Genomic DNA, 27,980 nt, shown 5'->3' with positions numbered 1-27,980 from the left:
TGGCAGCTAGAGGGGAGTCAAACTACAGATGATGTCACTGTTCCTCAGTGCCAGACAGGGACCGCCTCCGTGGTCTAGTGGTAGAGCGTCCGCCCGGAGAGCGGAAGGTCCGGGTTCGATCACCGGCCGCGTCATACCAAAAGACGTTAAAAGATGGTACTTGTTGTTACCCTGTCTGGCGCTCGGCATTAAGGGACTAAAACAAGGACTGGTCGGCTCGGAGTCAGTATACTGTGTTTGTATTCATGTTAAACTGCGGCATGGTATCTCAGTGGGCTAGCACTATCAATCGGCATCAGTCTGGACTAGTACAAGCAGCCACACAAACACACACTCGTACATGCACGTCGCTATATAAGTGCAATAATCCTGGACGCGACGTTAAACCCCATTACATCTCACTTCGCCCGTGCCAGACAGACAGGCGATAACGACGTAATACAGGTGACAATTCGACGTAAAATGATAGAACTGCGAAAACATGTTTGTTTGGACAAACGGTGTTATACTGAATTACGATCAACTCAATCGATCGGATAAATGCTGTGAAACCTTTTCTCATTGTTTAAGTACCGATTAGAGCTTTTTCGAAAACAATATGTTCAAAGAGTGTCACAAAAAACAAAGGTCTTGCCAACTTCTATTTATGTATATAAATGTTGGCAATGTATTGTGATGGAGGAATTACTGTTAAAGCTACCCACCTCACATATGGCAGACACAGATGTGACGAAGATGCGCGAAGACACATTTGGGAAAAGCGCCATACGCGTTTCCAGACAATCCCAATATTTACAAATAAGTTTACTTTCCACCGTACGGCCCGTGTACAGTATACATCTCTGGCAGCCATTGTACAAGGCTGTTAGGCCACACTTTTTTCGCTTTATGGATCGCCGATCGATCGAAATATTCCGAATTTGCTCTTTTTTATCCCGCCGTAAAGCTGATAGCATATTGCCTACCAAATATTTCCTAAACAAGAACCCACTGAAGTTGATATATATTAAATATGGAAATCAAAATAAACTGATAGGATGCGGAGATGCACAACCGTGTTCCCGCTTGATGCGTCAGGTTTGCATTGCTAAGAGAAACAGCAGCCGTGTTGCAGGCTCTCCTCCCATTAAACCATCTTTATATACCAGCCGACCTGTTGTGGTGCAGAAAACTAAACCATCTTTTCCTGTACAAAAAGTCCGTAAAGTAAGTAAAAAAGAGTGGCCTAACCCCTGCAACACTTGAATTCATTTATATTTGGGTCGCTACGCAGGTCCCTCTATCCCTTCTGTGTGTAGAAGTGTGGCAGGCAGTGAGTGAGTTTCTCAGTTATATCACTAAAATAAGACCCGTGAGGTTCCGGTGTACAATAGGTCTTCAGCAACCAATGCTTGCCGTACAAGGCGACTATGCTTGTCGTAAGAGGCGACTAACGGAATCGGGTGGTCAGGCGCGCTGATTTGGTTGATGCATGTCATCGATCCCAATTGCGTGGATCGATGCTCATGATGTCAAACGCTGGATTGTCTGGTCCAGACTCAATTTTTTTACAGACCGCCGTCATATAGCTGGAATATTCCTTAGTGCAGCGTTCAACAACAAACAAACACAGACTAAAATAATGTTCAAAACCAAACTCACAAGCTCACCGAACTGAGAATGTTCCAAAATAAATCTGGTCTTGCAGCTTTAAGTAAATCGTGTAATGGAACGAATGCCAACGCTGTGTCACATTGAAGCCATCACTACTCTCAACCACCTGCGCACGCAATTACGCACAACCATGCCATCTGGTCCTTCTTCAGTTACCAGCATTAAATCGCCCAAATGTGTTTTAAAAGATAAGCTTGCCACATGTGCGGCCTTGTAACAGAATCACAACGCCAACGCTCACCACAGAATATTTCAACAGAGCAAAAGCCATTCATAAGTCACTACAGACGCAATGGAAACGAGTCAATCGCCTCTGCCCACGTCAACAGACTTGAACTGACTCGACACAGTAGACAAAGCTTGAAGCAATGTTCAAGTCGCTGATGTAAATCTCTACAATGTTCCCTCACGGAAACAGTTGAAGCATTCTATTCGTAATGTTTACCGGAGCATGTATTCTCAATGGCTTAATGAAGCGTGGAGCATGGTTGTGTCTCAGTGGATGGGCGTCAACTGAGTCAACTGAGTCTTAAAACACCACTTTCAGGTCCATTGACTGCCGAGATGTCGGGACAAAGGGTTGTAATTATAAAGCGTGGTGATGTTTGTAATCAATGGCTAACAACAACACAATGTTTCAAACAATTCGTGTCAACGCCCTCGTTACGTTACTTGTTTAACTGCACAGCGTGAGAAAGGTAAACGATAAATCAGGCTCAACAAACTGAATAATTACCAGTTCATTTTAAAACTAGTTTCTTCGAATAAACTTTAAACATGTTGGTTAAGCATTGGTTAAGTATGATAGGCTACAAAAAAACAGTATGATAGGCTAAAAAAAACAATTTTCTGATTAACTTAACTCCTCGTGGTTTGGGTGGACATCCTAGGAATGGCAAGCAGTCCGATGATGAGATGAGGTTTAACATCGCGTCCAAGATTATTGCACTTATATAGTGACGTGCATGCACGTGTTTGTGTGTGTGGCTGCTTGTACTAGGCCGGGCTGATGCCGATTTATAGTACACAAACATCTCCCGATCGCGACCGAGGGATTCGCCGAGAGAATAACTTAGAAAGAATTTGAGGATAAATTGTAACTATATTATTTAAGTATTTCGTAGTAACATTATCACGTTAAAAATACTATTACAATTTGAAATTATGAATTCCTATACATGTCATGCGTGTAGGCTTTGACTTCAGAAGAACTTTCAACACGGTTAACAAGAACAGAAAAAAATCATATAAGTGTACACGCTATATTTGAACACTTTATATAACAGTCGAACCATTCAAAGGTCTGGGTGGTGATAGCGTGTGGGACAAGGTTTGGGGCGGAACTTTTGTTTGAGAGAAATTATTCTGCCAAACAGCGCTTCAAGACAAACGGTTACTCTGAAAGGAATATCCAACGTCCAGTGAAAAATCTGACTACAAATTATTCTTTTCCTGCACTTATTGATTATATCTTTTACAAAAGAATTCCCAGACCCTTTTGTCGGCCCTTAATAAGAAACTATGTATGTGACCTTACCGTGTTTCCCGGAGACAAGGGCTTCCACATATGACCTCCCTTTATCAGGTTGACATTAGACAAGGGGAGAAGGACTCGCCCGATGATGCAGTGCCGGGAATATTTGTCAAAGTCTTTCACTATGATTTCTAATGTCCTCATATGCACTTCTTTGTAGGAGATCTCGAACATAAAATACTCATTCCACATCGGGCACTGGCTCTTCCGCTGAACTGTGGTCTGCTGGGAGTTCTTTTGGTCAGGAAGGAGTGATATTTTACAATAAGGATTTGAATGCGCCATGTCTTGTTTGTTCTCGTCGAGACTAAACGGCGGGGGAAGCTCTTTCGCTTCAATAATTTTTACCACAAGGACCTTTGAGGATACTTCGTATTGAAGCCCAAAATGTAACTGACCAAGCTGATACTGGGCCAATTTCTGCTCGTCCGTCAAACACGGCTCATCCACTGGTTCGTTATCGTACAAATCTCGTTGTAGGTTCTCAATGCTGATTTCGCTCTCACTGGGTAGACGACGTTTCGGCTTGGGCTGGACGCTCTCCCTGTTGGCGGCCCAGAATTCAATAGGTTTCATGTCAATGACGGGTGTGGACTTATAATGTTTATATTCCCCGCTGATGTTGCTTGAAGAGGACACGGAGTCTGTTCGGGAGTTGTCGGAGTCGTGACGTTCCCTGCAGCTTCTGATGCTGTCGGCGTTGCTCCCCGTTGAGTCGAGGCGGGAGAGGGACTCCCGAAACGTATGTTGGATGTCTGGTTTGACTTGGGGTTTGGGTTTGTTGGCCAGCCAGCAGTCGCAGCAGTCCTGTTTGCAGCATATCACCTCCAGCACCTTCTCAAGGACCTTCTGAGACTGAAACAGGGATGGATGGGTTAGAGTCTGAAAGTTTAGAGGAGCACCCAAACACAACTCAGAGACCTTCTGAAACTGAACCAGCGACAAAGAGGTTTATAGGTTAGTGACGATATGTTTAGAGGAACATCCCGAACACTAGTTAAAGACCTTCTGAAACTGAACCAGCGACAAAGAGGTTTATAGGTTAGTGACGATATGTTTAGAGGAACATCCCAAACACTAGTTAAAGACTTCTGAAACTGAACCACCGACAAAGAGGTTTATAGGTTAGTGACGATATGTTTAGAGGAACATCCCAAACACTAGTTAAAGATCTTCTGAAACTGAACCACCGACAAAGAGGTTTATAGGTTAGTGTCGATATGTTTAGAGGAACATCCGAAACACTAGTTAAAGACCTTCTGAAACTGAAACAATGACAAAGAGGTTTATAGGTTAGTGTCGATATGTTTAGAGGAACATCCCAAACACTAGTTAAAGACCTTCTGAAACTGAAACAATGACAAAGAGGTTTATAGGTTAGTGTCGGTATGTTTCGTGGAGCACCTCAAACAGTACCCAAAGACCCTACCTTAATTAACATTGGTAAATATCGGGATGTTAGGGGGTCACCGCAAACACTACTTAATGACATTCTGATAATAACACAAGGATGGGTAAGAGTCTGAATGTCGCGAAGAGGGTTGGAGGAACTCCTTCATCACTACTCGAGACGGAACCAGAATCAAAGAGGTCAGAGGTCAGTAGCAAAGGTCAAAGAGCACATCCATTCCCTTCTCAAAGGCCTGAACCAACTAAAACAAAGACAAAGTTACAAAGAGTACCGGACATTCATCAATGTTAGTAAATATTGGCGAGGCATGCGATACCACTATGCTATTATCTGTCGCTTACATGTTCGTTATATTAGATTACCATGGATTTAGCATTTTTGGTAGAAGCAAAGCCAGGTTATAGATCTACAGATCAGTTTACAAGCGATACAATAGCAACAGTGATCAGCAAATGCAGAAATTCACGAAACAGTAAACACGTTTCATAACAGCTGTCATTATATTTGTTTAAAGGACAAATATATCGCCACTTTGGTATTTTTAGAAGACTGACTCCTCCCAGTGTTTGGACAGCCGTGCTGAGAATAATTACCCGGTTATTATGTTCTACAAAGCTTGCGAAATCAACAACATCATTATTTCAACACGCACTGCCGTAGCTTGGGGATTTATGCCGAGTTCAGCAAATTTGACAATCATCTTCATTTTCTTTTCCAATTAGCAGATATCCAGATACTCGCGTCTCCCGCGACGAGTTCAAGGCAGAGTGAAGATAATAGCTTCCTGATAGTATTCATTAACCCTTGTGAGCTGTCATCGACTGCAGGAAAATGCGTATCGACTGGAATCGACTTTTTAAACCACACACTGGGCGCATTTGTTCGCCCCTTTAGATGTGGATTTGTATGTGATGAGAATATGCCAGGTTAAAGGGCGCCTTGGTGGCCTATATGTTAAATCTAGGCTTGTTTTTGTCTGGGGTTGTTCAGTGTACGTGTTGTGATTAGTAAACTTTCTAATACAATGTCAGTGAGGACAACCTAAATAATGCCAAGTGTGTTTTTCACTTTAATTGTATATAAAATAGTTCGGACCTTGTTTTACGTATTTGTACATCTATATAATAATTGAACTACAGTGCTTGTCTTTGGCTTGAGAGGGGGGTGAGTACAAGTGATGTGAGGATGGGGAGGTGTTATGTGAGGATGGGGAGGTGTTATGTGAGGATGGGTAGGAATGATGTGGGGATTGGAAGGGGTAATGCGAGGATGGGTAGGTGTGATGCGTACGAGCGATCTTAGAATGGGCAGGGTGATGTGAGGGTGGAAGTTAGGATGGGTAGAGATGAAGCGAGGATTGGTAGGGATAAAGCGAGGATGGGTAGGGATGAAGCAAGGATGGGTAGAGATGAAGCGAGGATGGGTAGAGATGAAGCGAGTATGGGTAGAGATGAAGCGAGGACGGGTAGAGATGAAGCGAGGATGGGTAGGGATGAAGCGAGGATGGGTATTCTATTATATTAAAGTCTTAAAAAGCCCCCTTTATGTTATACTTCGTTTTAAGAATATTCAGAGAAGCTATGCCTTATGCATTGCAAATATCCTTTATAAAATGAATGCCTTTCTTATACCTGCTTTCCTCAAAATACTTTGGGTCATAAGACTCATAATTTAACCAGAGCGGTTCTGTAAAAATATTTGCAATTATTTCATGATTTGTTGCATGTTTTCTATAATATCTTCCCCATATCAAAAGAAGTTCTTTCCAAAAATGGTTATCAACCTTAGTAAAATAGTAACAGTCGATATTTGCTCTCATGTGGAAGATGTCTCTTAAAGGAAAGAAGCTAGGGCTAGCAAAATTCATTTCTGAAACAAAAAATTTTAAAGAGGACTTTTTTAACAGATTCAATAAACATGTTCAAGTTTATGATTCTAAGTCTTCCATCCTTATAATTCTTCATTAAGTCTGTTCTTTTAATTTTATCCAGTTTATCATTCTAAATGAATTCACAGAAAGTCCTTGGTAGATTAGTCAAGGATGAACTGATGTGTATGCAGAGCAAGAGTTTAATGTAAATTCTTCAATTAATGTTAAATTTCTTTTTCTCCAATCAGCCAACAATTTGTTTATTTCTTCATGTTTTTACGGGTGTGTATGACCCAAAACTCCTCAAGCTGATTATTTAGTTTAATCCCTAAAACTTCAAACTGTCCTTCATGCCAATCTAAGTTTTTTATCTTGACTAAGTTTAATACTACCGCCTGCCAAATTACTTTTGTTTTGTTAATATTGATTTTTAACCAAGAAGAATTATGTTAAGTTGTCAGAGTATCGTGAGAGGCTTTTAAGCTATCTTCTGTACCATCTAGGTAGAGTTTGAGAGAAGTCCATTTTGAATAACACATGTTGAAGAATTAATTATAAAGATATTACCAATTTAACTTTGTAAGGACCAAGCCATATCTTTCTAAAACAGAAAGTATAAATGGTTAAGAGACAGTATCAAATTTTGTTTCAAAATCAATAAAGAGCAGCATCCAAGGTTTGTTGAATTTTCTGGTTTCAAATATAATTTGATACAGTGTTTTGGGTTGTTATTTGTCACTGTTGTTGTCACTGTTAGGCATATAATCCGCCACATAATATGTTTATGTAACAGCTCCCTCGCCAAATAATTTGTTTGCTTGTTGTTTAACGCCGGACACAACAATAGTCCAGCTGTATGACTGCGACCTTTAACTCTATCGAGCCTGGACCAGGCAAACCAATGATTCATATTACCGAATTTCCTCGATTAAACGCAGGATCTCGATTAAACATCGGGTAGTTTTTATGCATGGAATTGCACATCATTATCTTCGGGATTAAACGCCGGGGTTAAAGAGTGTCTGAAAGAAATATACACCCGTGCGTTTAATCGAGGAAATACGGCATGATCAGCTTCCAAACCCGTCAGGTAAGATGGTACGCAATCGACTAAGTGACCGTCCTCGCCATTTAGTCACCTGCAGTCTCAACCAGTATCTTTTTCCCAATAACGTGCGCTAGAACTATTGACGTCAGCACATATCGTTGTAATGAATATGAATAAGCTGTTTAATTTCTCCGAGCATTCTCATTTGCGATTACTCTACACCGACTCACTAAGTCAATACATTAAATGTCAGGTTTTCGTGAAATCAGTTCCCAAACACGTTAACATGGTAACTTCCGATATCCGTGACGACATAACGGGGTCCAAGCAACTACTCGAATACACCCAGCCAGGTTACACCAACCTTCACGACCCAAGATCTCTGGCATATTCCTTGGACGGAGGTGCCAAAATATGCCAGACAACATCTCCGTGAAGATATTGCTTCGTTTCCAAAGGATTCATTTCATTTTTATTGTCCATTGTTCTGCAGAACTGAACCTTCACCTGAAGAGGTCTCTTCGCCGTTGTATGAAATTGTCGCAATCTGACAAAATCATGACAACTATTTCACGCCGCTGGGTCCGCGAAGTAGGGTGTTTATTATGAAATCGATAATCACTAACCACTATATGGCCCTCGTTACAGTTTATGTTCCTCCCTAAAGTCTGCTTCTCTCGTGGAAACAGATGGCGTTTATGTTTATTGCAAGCGGTGTTCACTGCTTAGGGGGCGAAAAATGGTTTATTAACCGACCGTGTGTATTGGGTTTTACGCCAACGGGCGAAGAGAAATCTTGAAACGTTATCGCTCGTGCAACGGCCTCGTCGTGAACTCATCACTGGCAACTAGGTTATTTCCTGTGAGTTGCCCATACATTCGTGGTAATTACTTGCGTCTTGTGTTAATGTTTTCGAGATGTTTTTTTTATAAAATGTTGTCTTATGTCGTTGAAAATGTTTGTCATCATTCGGAGCAACGTGTGACGTTTCATAAACGCATTGCTCTTGTAAGATGTGAGGTGCTCTTGTAAGATGTGAGGTACTCTTGTAAGATGTGAGGTGCTCTTGTAAGATGTGAGGTGCTCTTGTAAGATGTGAGGTGAGTCGAGTGAGAAGCAAACAAGTAACGATTCACCATTGATTTGGTGAGCTCACTCTTAGCTGTACATACGTCTTCTTTAAAACTGTACACACATCTACTCTTAAAGTGTACACACATCTACTCTTTAACTGTTCACACATCTACTCCTCAACTGTACACACATCTACATTAAAACTGTACACACATCTACTCTTAAACTGTACACACATCTACTCTTAAACTGTACACACATCTACACTAAAACTGTACACACATCTACTCTTAACTGTACCCATATATCCTCTTAAACTGTACACACATCTACTCTTACACTGTACATATATCTACTCTAAAACTATATACATATCTACACTAAAACTGTACATATATCTACACTAAAACTGTACATATATCTACACTAAAACTGTATATATATCTACTCTTACACTGTTCAGGTCTACTCTTAATTTATACATATATCTACTCTTAAATTGTACACATATCTACTCTTACATTGTCCACGTCTACACTAACTTTGAACATGTTTTTACTCTTAAACTGTACACATATCTACTCTAAAACTGTACACATATATATATATATCTACTCTAAAACTGTACACATATCTACTCTTAAACTGTACACATATCTACTCTTAAACTGTACACATATCTACTCTAAAACTGTACACATATCTACTCTTAAACTGTACAAATATCTACTCTTAAACTGTACACATATCTACTCTAAAACTGAACACATATCTACTCTTAAACTGTACACATATCTACTCTTAAACTGAACACATATCTACTCTTACATTGTACACATATCTACTCTTCCATTGTACACGTATCTACTCTTAAACTGTACACATATCTCCAACATGAGAAGAGTGTAGCCAAGGGCATCAATGTCGCTTACATGTTTTGTTCGTCCCTGGAGTCACATGACATTCGTAAATCGTCATTGCGCGCAAACCTATTCAGACGCAACAAGTCAGAGCTGTGGTGATGCGAAAGCCAAAAGCGATCGATACTGGCCATATTAGGCCCGGCGCTTCGCATACCCCGACAACTCAAGTCGTCGCGAACAGAACACGATTGACAAGCCAATACTGACTGATAATCACATCATACATTTGAGACAAGCAAACCATATGTGTTAATTTCCGATAAAGAATCCTTCCGAATGTGGCTTTATGTCAGTGCCTCAGGCACGTGTGTGTGTGTGCGCGCGCGCGTGCATGCGTGCGTGTGTGTGTGTGTGTGTGTGTGTGTGTGTGTGTGTGTTTGAGAGAGAGAGAGAGAGAGAGAGAGAGAGAGAGAGCGAGCTGCTTGCCCTAGTCCGGACTGAGATACCATGTCGCAGTTTAACCCCACTCAGACACAGTATACTGACCCCTAAATGCCGAGCGCCAGGCAGGGTAACAACAAGTACCATCTTTTTTGGTATAACGCGGCCGGGGATCGAACCCCGGACCTTCCGCTCTCCGGGCAGACGCATTAACCACTAGGCCATGGAGGCGGTCCACTTGGATTCCGGGTTAGAATTGGTCCACCAAACTCTGCAGCTTGTCGTAAGAGGAGGTTTAAGGGAAGGGGATGTCTAAACAGTCAGGCCCCGGGACTTTCCCGACGACACCGTTGTCCATTATATCATCCACTGCATTGTCTGCTCCAGACTCGATTATTTACAGACCGCCGTCATATATTTTGATTTTTAATGAGTGCGGCTTTGAACAACATACAAACAAAAATAACACAACTCTTGTGATTCCATTATTATGACCCAAAATTCACGTAAAACCGTCAGTATAAAACCGTCCTTAGCCTCAGACCGCTTCGTTTATTTGTTTGTTTGGTTGTTTGCTGTTTAGGGGCGGTCGGGTAGCCTAGTGGTTAAAGCGTTCGCTCGTCACGCCGAAGACCCGGGTTCGATTCCCGACATGGGTACAATGTGTGAAGCCCATTTCTGGTGTCCCCCGCCGTTATATTGCTGGAATATTGCTAAAAGCGGAGTAAAACCATACTCAGTCAGTCAGTCAGTGTTTGCTGTTTAACGCCACTCTCAGAAATATTAACTTACAGTATACTCATTGTACCCCGGAAGGGCGAGGATTCGAACCCGGTCTTCTACGTGACGAGCGAATATTTAACCCAGTAGGCCTATCACCTCCCTTCGTGTGAACGAGAATTGGAAGGTAACCTGAAGAACGGTAACGGTTCAATAACGGTAATATATATATTGTCAGAATTGTACAAAATGAGCTTTCGGGAGAGCTTTTTATGATTATGGAATGGTTTTGTCGTTTTTGTTATTCACGAAACACGTATAATAACCCACACTACAGACGTGGTGTTTCGCTCCAAAATCTCCCCCAAACCGACGCTAATCCAAAATCGCCCTCAGTACTGAAGGCGTTAATTTCCGTCTCGTGGAAGTCAATTATTTCTAAGAACGTAGGTGGGGTCTAGGCATATAAGCTATTACTTTACAATAAATACGTGAATTAAATATCATTGACGGGGACGAAAGCCGCAATTTATTCCGCCAAACAACGCACCACCACCACCACCAACAACAACAACAATAACAACAACAAACAACAACAACAACAACCCCCGCGCACGTGCGACAAACATTGACTCTTTGTCCAGACAGCACACTTTAGTGAATTAGCGTTGTCACTATTACTGAGATAGCATTTTAACATACAGTTAGGTGGTGAGGCGGGGATTAACGTCGCGTTCTAGATAATTGCACCTGCATAACGACGTGTGTATGTGTGTGTGTTTAAGTTGTGATAATTTGTATCCACATTCCTGCTTACCGTTACCAAATCGGAACGGTTTTGTTACAAGAAAGCGTGTGGTGTCATGCCATTGTCCGTTGTCATCGGTACAAAACCTTACTTCCAGTTAATATTTACGTAAAAAGAGCGTTAAAATAATATATATATATAAATAAATTATTTCTGAATCTCCATTACAACACAACGCCTCTGTTAACGATTTAATGTGTGTGTGTGCGGGCGGGCGGGCGTGCGTGCGTGCGTGCGTGCGTGCGTGCATGCGTGCGTGTGTATGTGTGTTTGTGTGCGTGCGTGACCAGTCCTTGTCTTATCACGTGAATGTCTAGCGCCAGGCAGGGTAACAAGAACAACCATATGTTTACGTTTTTGTAGGATGAGGCCGTGAAGTCCTGAGGAATTTCCCCAAAGAAATATGATGGAAGGCTTCTTACCAAGCCATGCCTAGAACGAATCAAATGGAGACTTCCGGTTCGGGGTATAGGGTTAAGGGTGCTGGTATTTCTGTTCTTGAAATTTCTAGAACCACAATTACTTTGTCCTCATTTCTTACCCAAAAACATAAATCGGTCACAGGACATACAGAAAATGAGCCTTGAAACGCCCCAAAACAAAATCTGTCTCAAAACACGATTGGTCCCGAACAGTTATAACCCTGGTCCTCAATATACGTCACTGGTATTGTAGATTGAGCTGCCTGACATATTTGTAAAGGGGGTAAGTGCTGTATTGCATGAGCCAGAACAAATGATGGAATTATATCCTATTTTAACGTGGCCTCTTTGATTCTGTTGAAGACACTCTGTGGAGTGGTAGATCTGTTTATATTGCCATACGCGCGTCTTTGTTTTAAGGGGATGACTAACCATATCCTACAACTGACAGAGTGCCACCGCTTGTCGGAAGTCTCTTGCCGTCAAAAATGGATGAAGCAGAGTAGGGGCGGATCTTTGACTGGAAGAACGTTAAACCTGCGCCATTCTCATACCTCCATTAATAACTGACCTCGAGCTAATGTCTTGCGATGAGAACTCCCCCGTGCAGGTGATACTGTGATATGCGAGTGAGTGAGCATGTTTTTTAAGCCGTTGTTAGCAATATTCTATCAGAACCGCCATGTCAACATCGCTGATGCGGGACCAAATACGTTTCTGATGAATCGTTAGTCTAACCAGTGTATCTGTGATTGCGACACTCGTAGTAAGGAAGTCAGTCGAAACGTTTCTAATATCAAGGCTACCAGACTAGAATGATATCTGTAATGACTGATAGTCTACACATAGTTTAACAAGGTCACAATTGCCATGTCATAGTCGCTGATACACGCAATGGATGTGGCCGAGATTCCCATGCTTGCCGTAAGAGGCGACTATGCTTGCCGTAAGAGGCGACTATGCTTGCCGTAAAAGGCGACTATGCTTGCCGTAGAAGGCGACTATGCTTGTCGGAAGAGGCGACTAACGGGATCGGGTCGTTAGACCCGCTGACTTGGTTGATGCATGTAATCGTATCCCAAAAGCATGGATCGATGCTCATGATGTCAATCACTGGATTGTCTGGTTTAGACTCGATCATTTACAGACCGCCGTCATATAGCTAGAATATTGCTGAGTGCGGCGTTAAACAACAAACAAACTAAATTGAACATGAAATGTACATCCTCAAACAGCTGCAAATTCAACTTTCAAAAACATTTAATCCTACCTATAAATTGCTGAAAAATTAAAAACATGATGCTTCAAAAGAAATAATAGTCCATTGAGCCTCTAAATAAATGTCGATACTCTTAAGAAAAAAATATCTGAAGCTCCTGAGAGGAAATGAATTGGGAAAGATTTCCGCCCGTAACCCCTGCTTCAAGTTTTGCCAGGGTCAGGGCAACCTAATCCTAACCCTACATAATATTTTTTGTAATAATTCTATCCAGGTTATGCCTCTTTAAAAAAACAAAAAAACAAGGCAGAGGTTATGGGCGAAAGTTTTACCAAGGATTGCTCGTGTTCAACTGAAAACACACCTAAACATAAAATGGTCGGTTAGTATTGATATTTGCAGGTTTGCGGGTTTGAAACTTCACTGCACTATATCAACTATTGGGATGGCGGTGTAGCCCAGTGGTTTTGTTAAAGCGTTGGCAGGTCACGCCGAAGACCCGGGTTCAATTCCCTGGGTATGAAGCCCAAATCGGGTGTCCCTCAATCGGTACCTGCGCTCTCACTGTAACCTTCCGAACAAATGATCGCGCGAGACATCAAACGCTTTCCCAGGTAATTGTTAGAGATCTGTCTGTATCAAGTTAATTTCCTCTCTGACAGACTGCCGACATAGCGTGCAGTTACAGGACTTTGACCCTGATTGGCCATCCTAAGCTCTGAACATTCAGAATGTCATGAATGACGTCAGTTACAGTATCTCGGTTGTCATCACAGAACGAGTCTCTGGTTCAAACGCCGGTTGATGTTCAAGAATGTCCGGTTTACATTCAGATTTCCTCGATTTATATGGTATTTTGATTTATTAAAACTAATGTGATCTTCAATAAATCTAGGCAAATATAAATTATATAAATTATTATTATAAATTATATAGAAAAACAATACAAGCCGTTGTATAAACTTGAGTTGGAGAGGTCTGAATAAGTTTTCATATTTGAATGATTACATTTCCGAATGTGGATCTCTTACACCGATGAGGGTCATGTCTTACCAACTGAAGCCTTGGAATCAGAAAAAAAGTTATGAGACGAATCTTGCAAACATGTTTTTTAAAGATTAGTTTTTAAATGAACTCTTTGCGAAGATGTATGAAAGACACGTCTATCAGCTGAGACTGTTGTGATACAAGGATGTCTTAATCATGTTTACAAAAACTAAAACTCCAGATTACTATCGTGTATATATCAGGAAAAAAACACCTTGTCAAAGAGCAATGTTTAAATGTCACAATGTCAGAAGCAATACTGAATACGGTTTCAAAGACACTGGTAAAGGTCGGGACGATTTGATTGTCTTTTCAGCACATCCACTCTGCTATTCCGTACCTCGCGCTCGTCGGATTATCTCGCCTAGCAACTGACGTGTGAGCATCTTTGCTTCCATGGCAACGCTGACGTCATGGGATTATAATGGGGAAAATAAAACAACATTTTCTAACAGTGTGACATTTAACAGTGTATATCTACCGAATCTACCTGTCGTGAACTTCAATAAAAGCAATTTGCGTCAACAAACACTCCGTTCTGTCAGGTCGTGAACTAATTTGATAGCCTGAATCAAATTCATGCTGGATTAATGAAATAAATGTGTGCTATTAACACTGACTGTCGTAGGTATTCGTCTGCACATCCGCAGGACTATGGAACTCTATCTCATTCAGATATACATGACCATAGTTTCTGTTGAGAGTCACGAAAGGTAAACTGGTACAATTTTAAAACATAATCAAGATTCCTCAGCTTTACCCTGTTTTATCCTGATTTACCCTGATTTACCCATTTTGACACTGGTTTACCCTGATTTACCCAGATTAACACTGCCTTACACTGCTTTGCCCGTTTTGACACAGCTTTACCCTCGTTTACTCAGATTTATATTGCTTTACACTGCTTTTCCCACTTTGACACTGGTTTACCCTGACATAATGCTTAACAATGCTTTACCCTGCTTTAGCCGTTTTGACACTGGTTAAGCCTAATTTACTCAGATTTACACTGTTTAACACTGCTTTACCCTTTTTGACAGTGGTTTACACTAATTTACTCAGATTTACACAGTGACTGTTTAACACTGCTTTACCCTGATTTACCCTGCTTTACCCTGGTTTACTCATATTTACACTGCTTGACACTTCTTGACATTGCTTTACCCTGCTTAACCATGCTTGCCATTGCTTTAAACTTGAAATAGAATCACCACTTTTAAATAGAATCACGAAATATCGCGACAAGTAATTAACAAAGATAGCTGCATGTGTATTAATACTTATATAGTGAAAACAAGCCACTCCGCCTTTAAGGAATATTACTTACAGCAATGAAAAACGTTGTAAAGTGTGCTTTTCATGAATGTCAAGAATGTCATTGAGTTTTGATCACGTGGTTTCAACTCGAGCTAGAATCAGGGGACTGCGAGCGGTTATATTTAGCGGTTCGTGTTGGTAATGTACGCTCGATGCTGCTGAATGTAATCTCTTGCAGTCACCCGAATACCGATCCAAACTCACTTATGATGTTTGTCCCTAAGAAAGGTGACAATTGACAAGCGCACTTTGCATTTTTTTTTATCATTCTTATAAGTAATATTCCTTATCAGCGGAATTGCTCGTTTTCAATTTATAAGTATTAACACATGCAGATATCTTTGTTGTTTAATGATCGCGATATTTCGAGATTCGCCTGCGAGAATATATACCTGGCGACATAAAACGACGGTGACAATATATGCCGGTCGACACTACATCCCGTAACACGAAAACTATAGATTTTTGTAACAACACGAGAATTACGAACGATTTGCTTCGAACATCTAAAACCAGGTAATAATGAACATTAATCTATTGCCAAGACGTACAGTAGCTTATATACAGTGAAACCCCTTTAAACTGAAAAGCCTCGTTCTCAGGATAATCGTCCGAATTAACAACATTCTTTGTTAATGGATCATCCGTTGCTACTGTGGACTTAAATTGTATATCGACGTTCCCTTCAGTGTGAAGAATAGAGTCTCCAAATTATTTAAAGGGTTCCACTGGATATACATTGTTAGGTATACTTCACTGTTACGCATGCACATATGTCTTCACGTGGTATATGTTATATTCATTCAAGAATTATATAAAAATCAGATTTAAATGTCGGTCATCAGTATATTATGAAATGAACAATTCTATAAAGTAGCTAAAAGCTAATGGCAAAATTACTCGTTCAGACAAATAGACAAAGGGCACTGAATCTTTTATCATATAATATATTGTTTATACTTTCTTCCAAACTGAGAGATAATCTAGGTCAAAAGATGCTGCTTTTTTTCACTTACCTTAGCAAACATGATATACGTATTGTGTTGAAGACGTCAACAGAAGATGTTCACCGTTGTCCTTTATTGATTAGTATTCACCGTAGGTCATCGTGATTCTATGGAACACCGCTAGTGCAATGATGTTATCTGGCCGCACGGTCATAACAACATGGGCTACACTCAGCCTCTGAAAGAAAAGGGATATTTATGAGAGTAAGTTAATCACTTCGCAATTACAGCGGCATCACCAGCGAGATATTGGCAAAAGAACATAATCTGGGATGCCGCTGCTCATAGAGTAGGCCTTGATAACATGTGCTCAATCAGGGCGAGTCTGACTTCCTTACTAACCCTAAAAATGACTAGTTTTCAACTAAGCCTTGTACGGAGCTGCAGTCATACATTCATAATACACTGCCTTACCTAAGCCCCCGGGGAGGCATTAGGTTGTATATAATTTTCCCGTCGAGAACTTGGCATTGTATACTCGTTCGGGAGCATCATTTAGATTGACTAATGAATTTGGTTCAGTGGAGTAATATACGCTTCTAAGTTCAATATATTTAAACAAAAAGGGGATGTGTCGTGTTTTCACATGATAGAAGTCAGGGACAGAGTGGAGTTGGAGAACTTAAAAGTATACTCAAATGGAAGCTCATCAACTAATCAAGGGGCGGTCGGGTAGCCTAGCGGTTAAAGCGTTCGCTCGTCACGCCGAAGACCCGGGTTCGATTCCCAAAATGGGTACAATGTGTGGAGCCCATTTCTCTACCACTAGACCACGGAGGCGGTCTCATCAGTTTGAAAGATACTGACACAACATCTTGGACCTAAATATATTTCTCTTGCAAACATCTCCAACCTGAATCAAACCATACGTGAAATATATTTAATTATGTGTATGCATAACAAACACGTAAAACAGACTTTTTCAAGAGCTTATCCGTATATTTAAAGGTGAGCTACAATGCCAAAGATCACATACTGTCGCCATTACACGGATATCGTAAAGGTACATTTAATTCCGACGTCTTGGTATGGTGTATTTTATTCCTTAAATTGAAATCCACACTGAATGACTCGTCTGTTGCAAGATCCTGCAAGGGCTTCTACGCAGTCTCAGGCAACAGGTAGTGAAATCTACAATAGAAGACGTATGTCTATTTCATGAAATAAATACCAGCCTGCTCGGTTGACATTTTCCTTGTCTGTTTACAAGACAGTCCAATTACAACAGCCCCGGGCTAATAATTGGTATTGATTATTGTCACGTCCAACCTAGCGATCGATTCGGGGGAAATTATCGGAAAGTCATCACCATGGCAACTGAGGTGTCGGCTATCACAACGTGAAACATATTACAGAAAGATTATGACACAGAAGAAAATAAATAATGCAAACATTTGAAAAAATGCAAAAATTTGAAGAAAAAAAGTTTGTCAGTTATCCATTAAGATTTTGTTTACAACACGACAATAATCACATTATGAATCTTAATCTCAATAGTTGTTTGGGGCATAAAAGTGGAGAAATTACAAGTCGAACAAAAATATGACAGATAGGTTTCCCTTCTTGAATAGACCGCCTCCGTGGTCTAGTGGTAGAGCGTCCGCCCGGAGAGTGGAAGGTCCGGGGTTCGATCCCCAGCCGCGTTATACCAAAAGACGTTAAAAGGTGGTACTTGTTGTAACCCATTCTGGCGCTCGAAATTAAGGGGCTAAAACAAGGACTGGTCGGCTCGGAGTCAGAAAACTGTGTCCAAGTGGGGTATTCATGTTAAGATGCTGCATGGTATCTCAGTGAGCTAGCACTATAAATCGGCATCAGCGCGGACTTACATACAAGCAGCCACACACACACACACACACACACACACACACGTGCATGCACGTCACTATATAAGTGCAATAATCTCGGACGCGATGTTAAACCCCATTTCACCTCACCTCATCTCACCCTTCTTAAATATCCTCGACAAATACAGAGGGGGCATTTTCCTTCATAAACAAGGACTCAGGTGACAAGAAACAAACACGACTTTAATATAGGTGACAAAAAGATGAAGGTACTGAATAACAGACCCGATAGATAAGGAAACAACTAGATAGGAACATGATATAGCGAAATTGTGTGTTTTACCTGCTGCCACGGATGACAGGCACATGCTTCATATATCACCTTTTAAGTCTCGAATATGTCATGAATGAAATGCACACCAACTGAAGTTTTGCAAAAGGCTCCTTGATCTACTGTGTGGGTTGTGTGGCTGTGTGAGCGATTTTTTAACACCATACAATATGGATGTATGAACTTTCCAAAAATCGATAGGAATGTTCAGATCGAATTACAAACTAAGCTGGAAAAATAATCTGCTGTCAGGTATGAATGACAAATGATATTAACGTTTAGTAACGCGATCACTCCGACTGACATTTGAATAATCGCAGTTAGTGGTTTACGTGTTTGCCGTATGGGTATGTTTTGTTTGTTTGTTTGCTGTTTAACGCCGCACTCAGCAATATTCCAGGTATATGACGACTGTAAATAATCGAGTCTGGACAAGACAATCCAGTTATTGACATCATGAGCATCGACCCACGCAATTGCGATACGATGACATGTATCAACCAAGTCAGCGAGCCTGACCACCCGATCCCGTTAGTCGCCTCTTACGACAAGCCCAGTCGCCTTTTAAGGCAAGCATGGATTGCTGAAGACAGATTCTACTCCGGATCTTCACGGGTCTTGTGGGTATTTAATCTACCGTCAAGGTGTGACGGATTATACATTAAGAATCCATTTTCGCATATTCCTTTCTGTTTTAGAAAGTCTGGATTACTTGTAATCGTTTCGTAAAGGTCCCTACGCGCTGTATGTATAAATCTAGTATATAAATATTATACTGTGAGGACATGTCTGTTGTTGTGTTTTCGTCAAGTAGTATCAGTAAGGATAATCGATCATCGATGTTATCGTGACATGAACATTTAATCAAGCCAGAATCAGGAGCTAGCTTGAGCTACATTCCACACAACTTTATTTGTTTGTTTGTTTGTTTGTTTGTTGTTTAACGCCGCACTCAGCAATATTACAGCCATATGACTGCGGTAAATAATCGAGTCTGGACCCATCTTCCCGAAGCAAGGGTGTTTACTGACTATAAAAGTCCATTTTCCAACCTTGCCGAACTGGGCTGGAATTTCTGGACACGATCGTAGGACCATCAGTGGCTATCACGAGTTATGTCCTTTCTATGTCTTTCCTGTCGACCAATCAGATTCCACCTCTCATATCACTTGCATTAGCTTCAAACACAATGGCGGCGCCCAGTCAAGACGATCTGATAAAAAATCAAGATCTATATTCTAATAAAATGGGTTTACCCCGCGAAGTGCATCAAATCACTTGAGCACCTTGATTGAAATAATGAAAAGATTTGCAAAATATCTGTCGACATTCAGTTGACGGTACACATATTTTGCAAAACCCGCAGTCGACCGAAATCAGGACGTTGAAATCCATGTTGTTTCCGAACCGCATGTGTAGTTCGTTACGCGATTCTGGTTGAACTATGCATAGAATACTCTGGAATTCCAGCCTAGTTCTGCAAGGGTGGATCCTGAAGTTTTATAGTCAGTTAACGCCCTTGGCTCGGGAAGGCGGTCTGGGCCAGACACTCCAGTGATTGACATCAAGGGCATTGATCTACGCAATTGGGATACGATGACATGCATCAACCAAGACAGCGAACCTGACCACCCGATCCCGTTAGTCGCCTCTTACGACAAGCATAGTCGCCTTTTACGGCAAGCATGGGTTGTTGAAGACCAATTCTACCCCGGATCTTCACGGGGATAGACAAACATGGGTTGTTGAAGACCAATTCTAACCCGGATCTTCACGGGGGTAGACAAGCATGGGTTGTTGAAGACCAATTCTAACCCGGATCTTCACGGGAATAGACAAGCATGGGTTGTTGAAGACCAATTCTAACCCGGATCTTCACGGGGATAGACAAACATGGGTTGCTGAAGACCAATTCTAACCCGGATCTTCACGGGGGTAGACAAGCATGGGTTGTTGAAGACCAATTCTAACCCGGATCTTCACGGGGATAGACAAGCATGGGTTGCTAAAGACCAATTCTAACCCGGATCTTCACGGGTGCCATCAGACACTACTCCCCTTGGTTTTCAGAGGTAGAATCAGTATCTCAACCTTGTCGGAGGAATCGACAAGAATGGGGATCGGGTGGACACGATGTGAGACCGTGTTTATTTAGCTGCATCGTACTCCGACAACGAGGTTAGTCTGAAAAAATCTCGATTATTTAGTCCGCTATGAACTAGCTGAAATAGTGCTTTATGTGGCGTAAAATAACATTCACTCTACCCATAGGGTTTCCGGGTTGGAATTGGTCCCCAGCAACCTATTCTTGTCGTAAGGAGCTATTTAATTAAACGCGTGGTCAGGCGCGTTGACTCGGTGCCAACGGCCCCCAACAGCGTGGGTCGTTGCTCATGATATCGACTCCATCATTTAAAGGCCACGGTCATATAGCTGGGATGTTGCTGAGTGCAGCGTAAACAACAAACAAACAAACAGAAAAAACAACAACTTGAAAGCAAATGACAACGCATACAAAAACAGGGACGATGCGTGGTAACTGCATTTCCTTCCAGGGTAATACAAATGTTTAATAACAATAATCATAGTTACATATATATACTCATACTAATTATAGTCACCCCTTTACTAACAAGCATTATATTTAGGGGGTGACATTAGCATGGGTGTATTATATACAACTTAAAATCGGAATTAACTGAATATTTATACAATTGGAAAACCAATAAGTATACAGCCTGTATAAGCTTAATAAATTAAAATGCTGAATTGACAAAAACAATATACTTTTGATAAACAGCAGCGCCCTTGACATTTCCAATCATGTAGATTTGTACTGTTAAAACCGCGGATCTGACATGTGCGACGCCCGATAACGTAACCAGCTGTTGCCACTGCCTCGCACGCGGGACAAACTACCTGGTATCGGTGGCTTGATCAATCACACCTTTTATTCTCAAATAGAGTGATATGTATTGATATAACGTTGGACGAACACCTGTCGAGATCCACTGTATGATGCACGTAGGAAGAGTGGCGAACCGTTATCCATACGACAAACAAAAGAAAATATATATTTATAATTCACGAAATGTACACATGGTGATGATAAATAACAACTAACGGTTTTCATTTCGGGTAAAAAAAATGTTCACGTGGGATAGATTGACGTTCCTACTGTACTTTATTACCCTATACAAACGTGTGTTGTTTTTCCTTCATGCATGTAAAATAGAAGAATGTTTTTGAACGGTTTTGGGACCAATATTGTGTGAAAAACAAGACATCAGCCTGATAGCGTTCCGACACTCAATCATCATAGGGAGATGCTGAAAGGTAGCAATGTAGGCTTGAACAAAGGAACTTATGAATATCACACGGATTTTATTATAATTTACAGTAAAATAACTGTCATTTTTATGCCCCTCCACAAAACACTGTAATTGTTATTGACACACACACGCACAACACACACAGCGACCTGCGCCCTGGCTGTTCCACATTAAAAGCCAAACGTTGCAGGAGGTCGAAACGGTCTTTAGTTAATCGCCTTCAGTTGTAGAAATGCCAACAATCAAGCACCGCGTAACCATGCCTCGTAATTCTCAGCCTTGTCTCCAGCCATCAACCAGTCTCAGCCACCCTTCCCAATCTCAGTCTCGCCCTCATTAATCACACCGAGAGTGATGACACATTTCTCCCGGTGAGAGCGATCTGCAGGAGTTGGAGTCTGGTCGTGCCTGCATGACATTTTGAAGGGATGCAAGAACAGTCCCTCAAGACTTGATCAAGCCCAGGTCTTCTCGGTTAATGGAATTTTAACATTGTGTTTACTTTACAACAGCCGACGGTTGACAGTACGGTTGTTGAAGCAATATGCACCAAGACAATGAATCCTCTACCTCCATATTCATTTTAAGGGGCCCTGCTAAAACTGAAATGATTTATTGGTGAGATTTCAGAGCATTTAACAAGGGCGTACATAATGGTGAGTCGATAATGCATCGAATAACTAGAGGGGGGTATTCGTAAGTCGAGAAGACAAAACATATTTTTTGGTTGTTGACACCTGGGCAAGGATTAAATATAAAACGTCAACGACAGAGAATACCCAGTCTCAATTATCCGCTGAAACAGATCCCAAACAGCTAGGACTATTGTTTCTATGTCATCATGACCTTTGTTATAAGCAAGCTCTCTGTGTTAAACTGTTACAGCGGCGTTAGAATCTTGTTACCATATTCCGATATAAACATCACGCGAGTACAGTGCTTCGTGCTGTTGTTGATAGTGTGAATGAAGCGGTAGGGTAGTCAAGTGGTTAAAGTGACGCCTCGTCACCCTAGAGACCCGGTTTGGGTCCATGCTTGAGGGCAATGTGTGATGTGTTAGAGTACCCCGTGGTGGTATAGTTACACTATGATAATTAGTTTACCCTAAAGTTTCACGTGTAAGATTCGTGAAGCATCATGGTGAGCTGGGCCCCGTTCCACAAAGCGGTCTTAGCGCTCGGTCGATCGTAACTCCCATACTTAAACATAGACTTACGGCAATCGCAGCTCCGAGATCGCTTTGTTGAACAGCTCTGGCCTATAAGTGTATTGTCCATTCACGAACAGTTGAGCGTTTAATTCAACTAGAATTTATTCCCAAAGGACCAGCTAAATATTCTTTGCGAAATGGGTCCTACATTTGTATCATGGTCCAACGTCCCTGTCCAATACTAGACGATTACATCACTTAGCTGTGCTCTGTCGTCATGATACGTAGGTATGTATTGGAAGACTATCGCTAAAACGGTGCAAATAGTCGATACGCGAAATGGTCGTCACGTAGACTGGTTTAGTTGTACAATGTTACAATGTTACAATGTTACAATATTACAATATGACTGAGGAATTCATAATTCAATGGTATAACAATTGTTACTTAGCCTTGCTGTATCGAGTATGTAGAACATACATAAGGCAGGTGGCTGTTGGTGCTGTTATGTCGAACATATATAAGCACGAGATTATTGGTGCTGATGTGTCGAACATACATAAGGCAGGTGGCTGTTGGTGATGTTATGTCGAGCATACACAAGCACGAAGCTATTGGTGCTGATATGTCGAACATACATAAGTCATGTGGCTGTTGGTGCTGTTATGTCGAGCATACACAAGCACGAAGCTATTGGTGCTGATATGTCGAACATACATAAGTCACGAGGCTATTGGTGCTGATATGTCGAACATACATAAGTCACGTGGCTGTTGGTGCTGGTATATCAAACATATAGAAGACACGAGGCTGTTGGTGCTGATATATCGAACATAATCAAGGGACGTGGCTATAGATGCTGAGAAACGAAAACACACACAAGGCACGTGGCTGTAAGTGCTGATATATCGAACACACGAGGCACGTGGTTGTAAGTGCTGTTATATCGAACACACACAAGGCACGTGGCCGTAAGTGCTGATATATCGAACACACACAAGGCACGTGGCTGTAAGTGCTGATATATCGAACACAAGAGGCACGTGGTTGTAAGTTCTGTTATATCAAACATACACAAGGCACGTGGTTGTAAGTGCTGATATATCGAACACACGAGGCACGTGGTTGTAAGTGCTGTTATATAAACACACAAAAGGCACGTGGCTGTAAGTGCTGATATATCGAAACCATCCACAAAGCACGTGCCCGTAAGTGCTGATATATCGAACATACACAAGGCACGTGGCTGTAAGTGCTGATATATCGAACACACACAATCCACGTGACTGTAAGTGCTGATATTGAACACACACACAAGGCACGTGGCTGTACATGCTGATATATCGAACACACACAAGGCACGTGGATATACATGCTGATATATCGAACACACACAAGGCACGTGGCTGTGCATGCTGATATATCGAACACACACAAGGCACGTGGCTGTACATGCTAATATATCGAACACACACAAGGCACGTGGCTGTACATGCTGATATATCGAACACACACAAGGCACTTGGCTGTACATGCTGATATATCGAACACACACAAGGCACTTGGCTGTACATGCTGATATATCGAACACACACAAGGCACGTATCTGTAAGTGCTGGTATATCGCACAAGGTACAGGTGCAAGTACTGTTAGCATGCGGTACAGATGCCAGCATAGTTAGCATGCCGTACAAGTGCTAGCACCGTTAGCATGCGGTACAAGTGCCAGCACCGTTAGCATGCGGTACAGATGCCGGCACCGTTAGCATTCGATACGGATGCCAGCACTGTTAGCATGCGGAACGGATGCCAGCACCGTTAGCATTCGGTACAGATGCCAGCACCGTTAGCATGCGGTACAGATGCCAGCACCGTTAGCATGCGGTACAGATGCCAGCACCGTTAGCATGCGGTACAGATGCCAGCACCGTAAGCATGCGGTACAAGTGCTAGCACCGTTAGCATGCGGTACAAGTGCCAGCACCGTTAGCATGCGGTACAGATGCCAGCACCGTTAGCATGCGGTACAGATGCCAGCACCGTTAGCATGCGGTACAGATGCCAGCACCGTTAGCATGCGGTACAGATGCCAGCACCGTTAGCATGCGGTACAGATGCCAGCACCGTAAGCATGCGGTACAAGTGCCAGCACCGTTAGCATGCGGTACAGATGCCAGCACCGTTAGCATGCGGTACAAGTGCTAGCACCGTTAGCATGCGGTAAAGACGCCAGCGCCGTTAGCATGCGGTACAGATGCCAGCACCGTTAGCATGCGGTACAGATGCCAGTACCGTTAGCATGCGGTACAAATGCCAGCACCGTTAGCATGCGGTACAGATGCCAGCACCGTTAGCATGCCGTACAAGTGCCAGCACCGTTAGCATGCGGTACAGATGCCAGCACTGTTGGCATGCGGTACAAGTGCCAGCACCGTAAGCATGCGGTACAGACGCCAGCGCCGTTAGCATGCGGTACAGATGCCAGCACCGTTAGCATGCGGTACAAGTGCCAGCACCGTTAGCATGCGGTACAAGTGCTAGCACCGTTAGCATGCGGTACAGATGCCAGCACCGTTAGCATGCGGTACAAGTGCCAGCACCGTTAGCATGCGGTACAGATGCCAGCACCGTTAGCATGCGGTACAAGTGTTGGCACCGTTAGCATGCGGTACAAGTACCAGCACCGTTAGCATGCGGTACAGATGCCAGCACCGTTAGCATGCGTTACAAGTGCCAGCACCGTTAGCATGCGGTATAGACGCCAGCGCCGTTAGCATGCGGTACAGATGCCAGCACCGTTAGCATGCGGTACAGGTGTCAGCACCGTCAGCATGCGGTACAAGTGCCAGCACCGTTAGCATGCGGTACAGATGCCGGCACCGTTAGCATTCGATACAGGTGTTTGTGTCGTTAGCGTTAGGTACAGATGCTAGTGCCTTGTATATATACACTTATTGATAAGCACATGCAAGAGGACATGTATCTGACATCGCATTAAAGAATTAAAAAGATGAAATCCGTGGTCAACATGATCTTCATCGCATATGAATTGGTTCAAAATTAAAACTTAACAGTCACATTTCTTTTAACAGGTAAATCAACCTAGTGGTGTCAGAGCACAGGTGCACGCGGTATGGAATAGATGGATAATTTGTATCAAGCATCACAACGTATCACACAAGGTATAGACAGTGGACAAAATACATTTGATATGTGACGTACATACCAACGTCTGCATTGACCTATGGTGACCTTTTGCTGTCACGCGTAGTAAACAATACACGTTGAATAAACAAATTGTTGAACATAAAATTTTAACATTATCAGCACTTACTTTAACTGCATGTGCGTTATGTACAAAAATTCAGCAGGCTTTTCGTGTTTAACGGTCCCATCTGGAGCCATATACGCACTAGGTTAATTAGCCCGTCCTTTTCAATGTCAATTTCAAAATACGATGTGACAGCTGTCAGCCACAATCTTATCTCTGCAGGTAGCACGACGAACAAGCACTGGTAACACAGAGAAAGCACGGAATATAAACATAACGATATGAAACAGCTTTTAAATAGCGACATATCATTATACACAGCGACGGTGTTAAATGCAAAAAAAATACCGTTGCATATTGCATGTCAATTGCATCGATGTATGTCAATATCACTTCCCCTGTCGCGTGCTGCACGATGCCAATAGCATTAAATAAACAAGACGTCGCCTACCTGCTTTGTATATTCCTATCTGTTGACAAGTGACCACGCGAAACGACCTGATCAGCAACAGGATGTCCTCTCGAATGATTGACCCACGGGGAGACTTGATTGAAATAGAGATCGGTTGCCGGGCAACACAATCCCAAATCGATTCTGATTGGTTCTTGCCTTAAGCATTCATTTCCTTTGATAGTCAAATGGTGTTTTCTTAGAGCGACAGAATACCGTTGACTAGACTGAAGGTGACTACAACTATGATCAATAATATGTGGCCGTATCTGTCCACTGTCGTCCTCTCTATACGATGTGCTGTATAACGAGGGGTTCGCTTATTACGTGATATTGACAACATTCGAGCACTGCAAAATGTCATTGGTAAGTAAATTAATTACACGGGCACAGCTTGAAAACAGATCATACATACTTGTATTGATCAAGGAATAAGCTAGAAAACACTGATTACATTTTACGAAAAAATGTTTTAAAATATTTCTTGAAGTCATATAATATGACACATTGTTTATGTCAAAAATCGAATGCTTGTTTGACACATTTTGTTTTCACTTAATACACATATGTAAACATGTTATTTTTTATGACAAGGTCGTGTCAGTATTTACATTGTAAAACGACCTTTCATGGATGCAAAACAACTTTAATCGTAGAAACATGTCTGGTTTGAAACAGAATACGTAACGTTCAAAAAGGCATAAAAATATTGTTCTCTTTTGGACGCATGTCATAAGGCAATAGAAATAGAAGATAAATATCAGACATTCGAACAGTGTCAGTATGTGCAAGCGTTGTTTTCGATGTCATATAAATTACCTTTGAGGTGAAAAGCAGTGTTTACCATTTTCACCTGTTCGTAAATCAAGTCAGGTTTTTAAACACGGCTTGTTTATCATTTATCACTTTTCGTAAACAACACTTGACCTAGCATGGCCCTTAATTCATCAATCATTAAAAGGATTGGTTCATTTGTTCTAGGACAGGCAGACCAGCGAGATTCATATGGGAGTCACCAACGTAGCCACGATCAGGCTCCATCATGCGAGTCTGACCCAGGCAACCAAGTGGTTGATAACATGAGCAGCGACCCAAGCCGGGCCTGATCACCCAATCCCATTTAGTCTCTCTTTGACAAACATGGAATTATGACCAACTATTCTTTTCCGGAGTCCCCAATGTTATTTTCACCATATCTTGAAACAGAAAGGGGAGAGTAAGTA

General features: G+C 41.9%; 1 protein-coding gene across 2 annotated transcripts in view; it reads right to left on the bottom strand.

The window, feature by feature from the left end:
- Positions 1-26,833, bottom strand: part of LOC124132893 (synaptotagmin-17-like) — a 42,652-nt gene extending 15,819 nt beyond the window's left edge. The window contains exons 1-3 of one of the 2 annotated variants that reach the window (XM_046497052.2): positions 26,758-26,833; positions 16,445-16,613; positions 3,191-4,042 (exon numbers count right to left, since the gene is read on the bottom strand). In XM_046497052.2, coding sequence (XP_046353008.1) covers positions 3,191-4,042; positions 16,445-16,456 — 864 coding nt within the window. In that variant the 5' untranslated portion in view covers positions 16,457-16,613; positions 26,758-26,833. Of the gene's footprint in view, positions 1-3,190; positions 4,043-16,444; positions 16,614-26,369; positions 26,507-26,757 lie in introns of those variants that run through there. The other variant, XM_046497060.2, reaches the window with a different exon arrangement.
- Positions 26,834-27,980: the final 1,147 nt, after the last annotated feature.

Source organism: Haliotis rufescens, unplaced genomic scaffold, assembly GCF_023055435.1.
Source record: "Haliotis rufescens isolate VD_foot unplaced genomic scaffold, xgHalRufe1.0.p SCAF_20, whole genome shotgun sequence".
NCBI classification, from domain to species: Eukaryota; Metazoa; Mollusca; class Gastropoda; order Lepetellida; family Haliotidae; genus Haliotis; species Haliotis rufescens.
The sequence above is the reverse complement of the archived record's forward strand: the minus strand, read 5'-3'. Positions and strand labels throughout refer to the sequence as shown.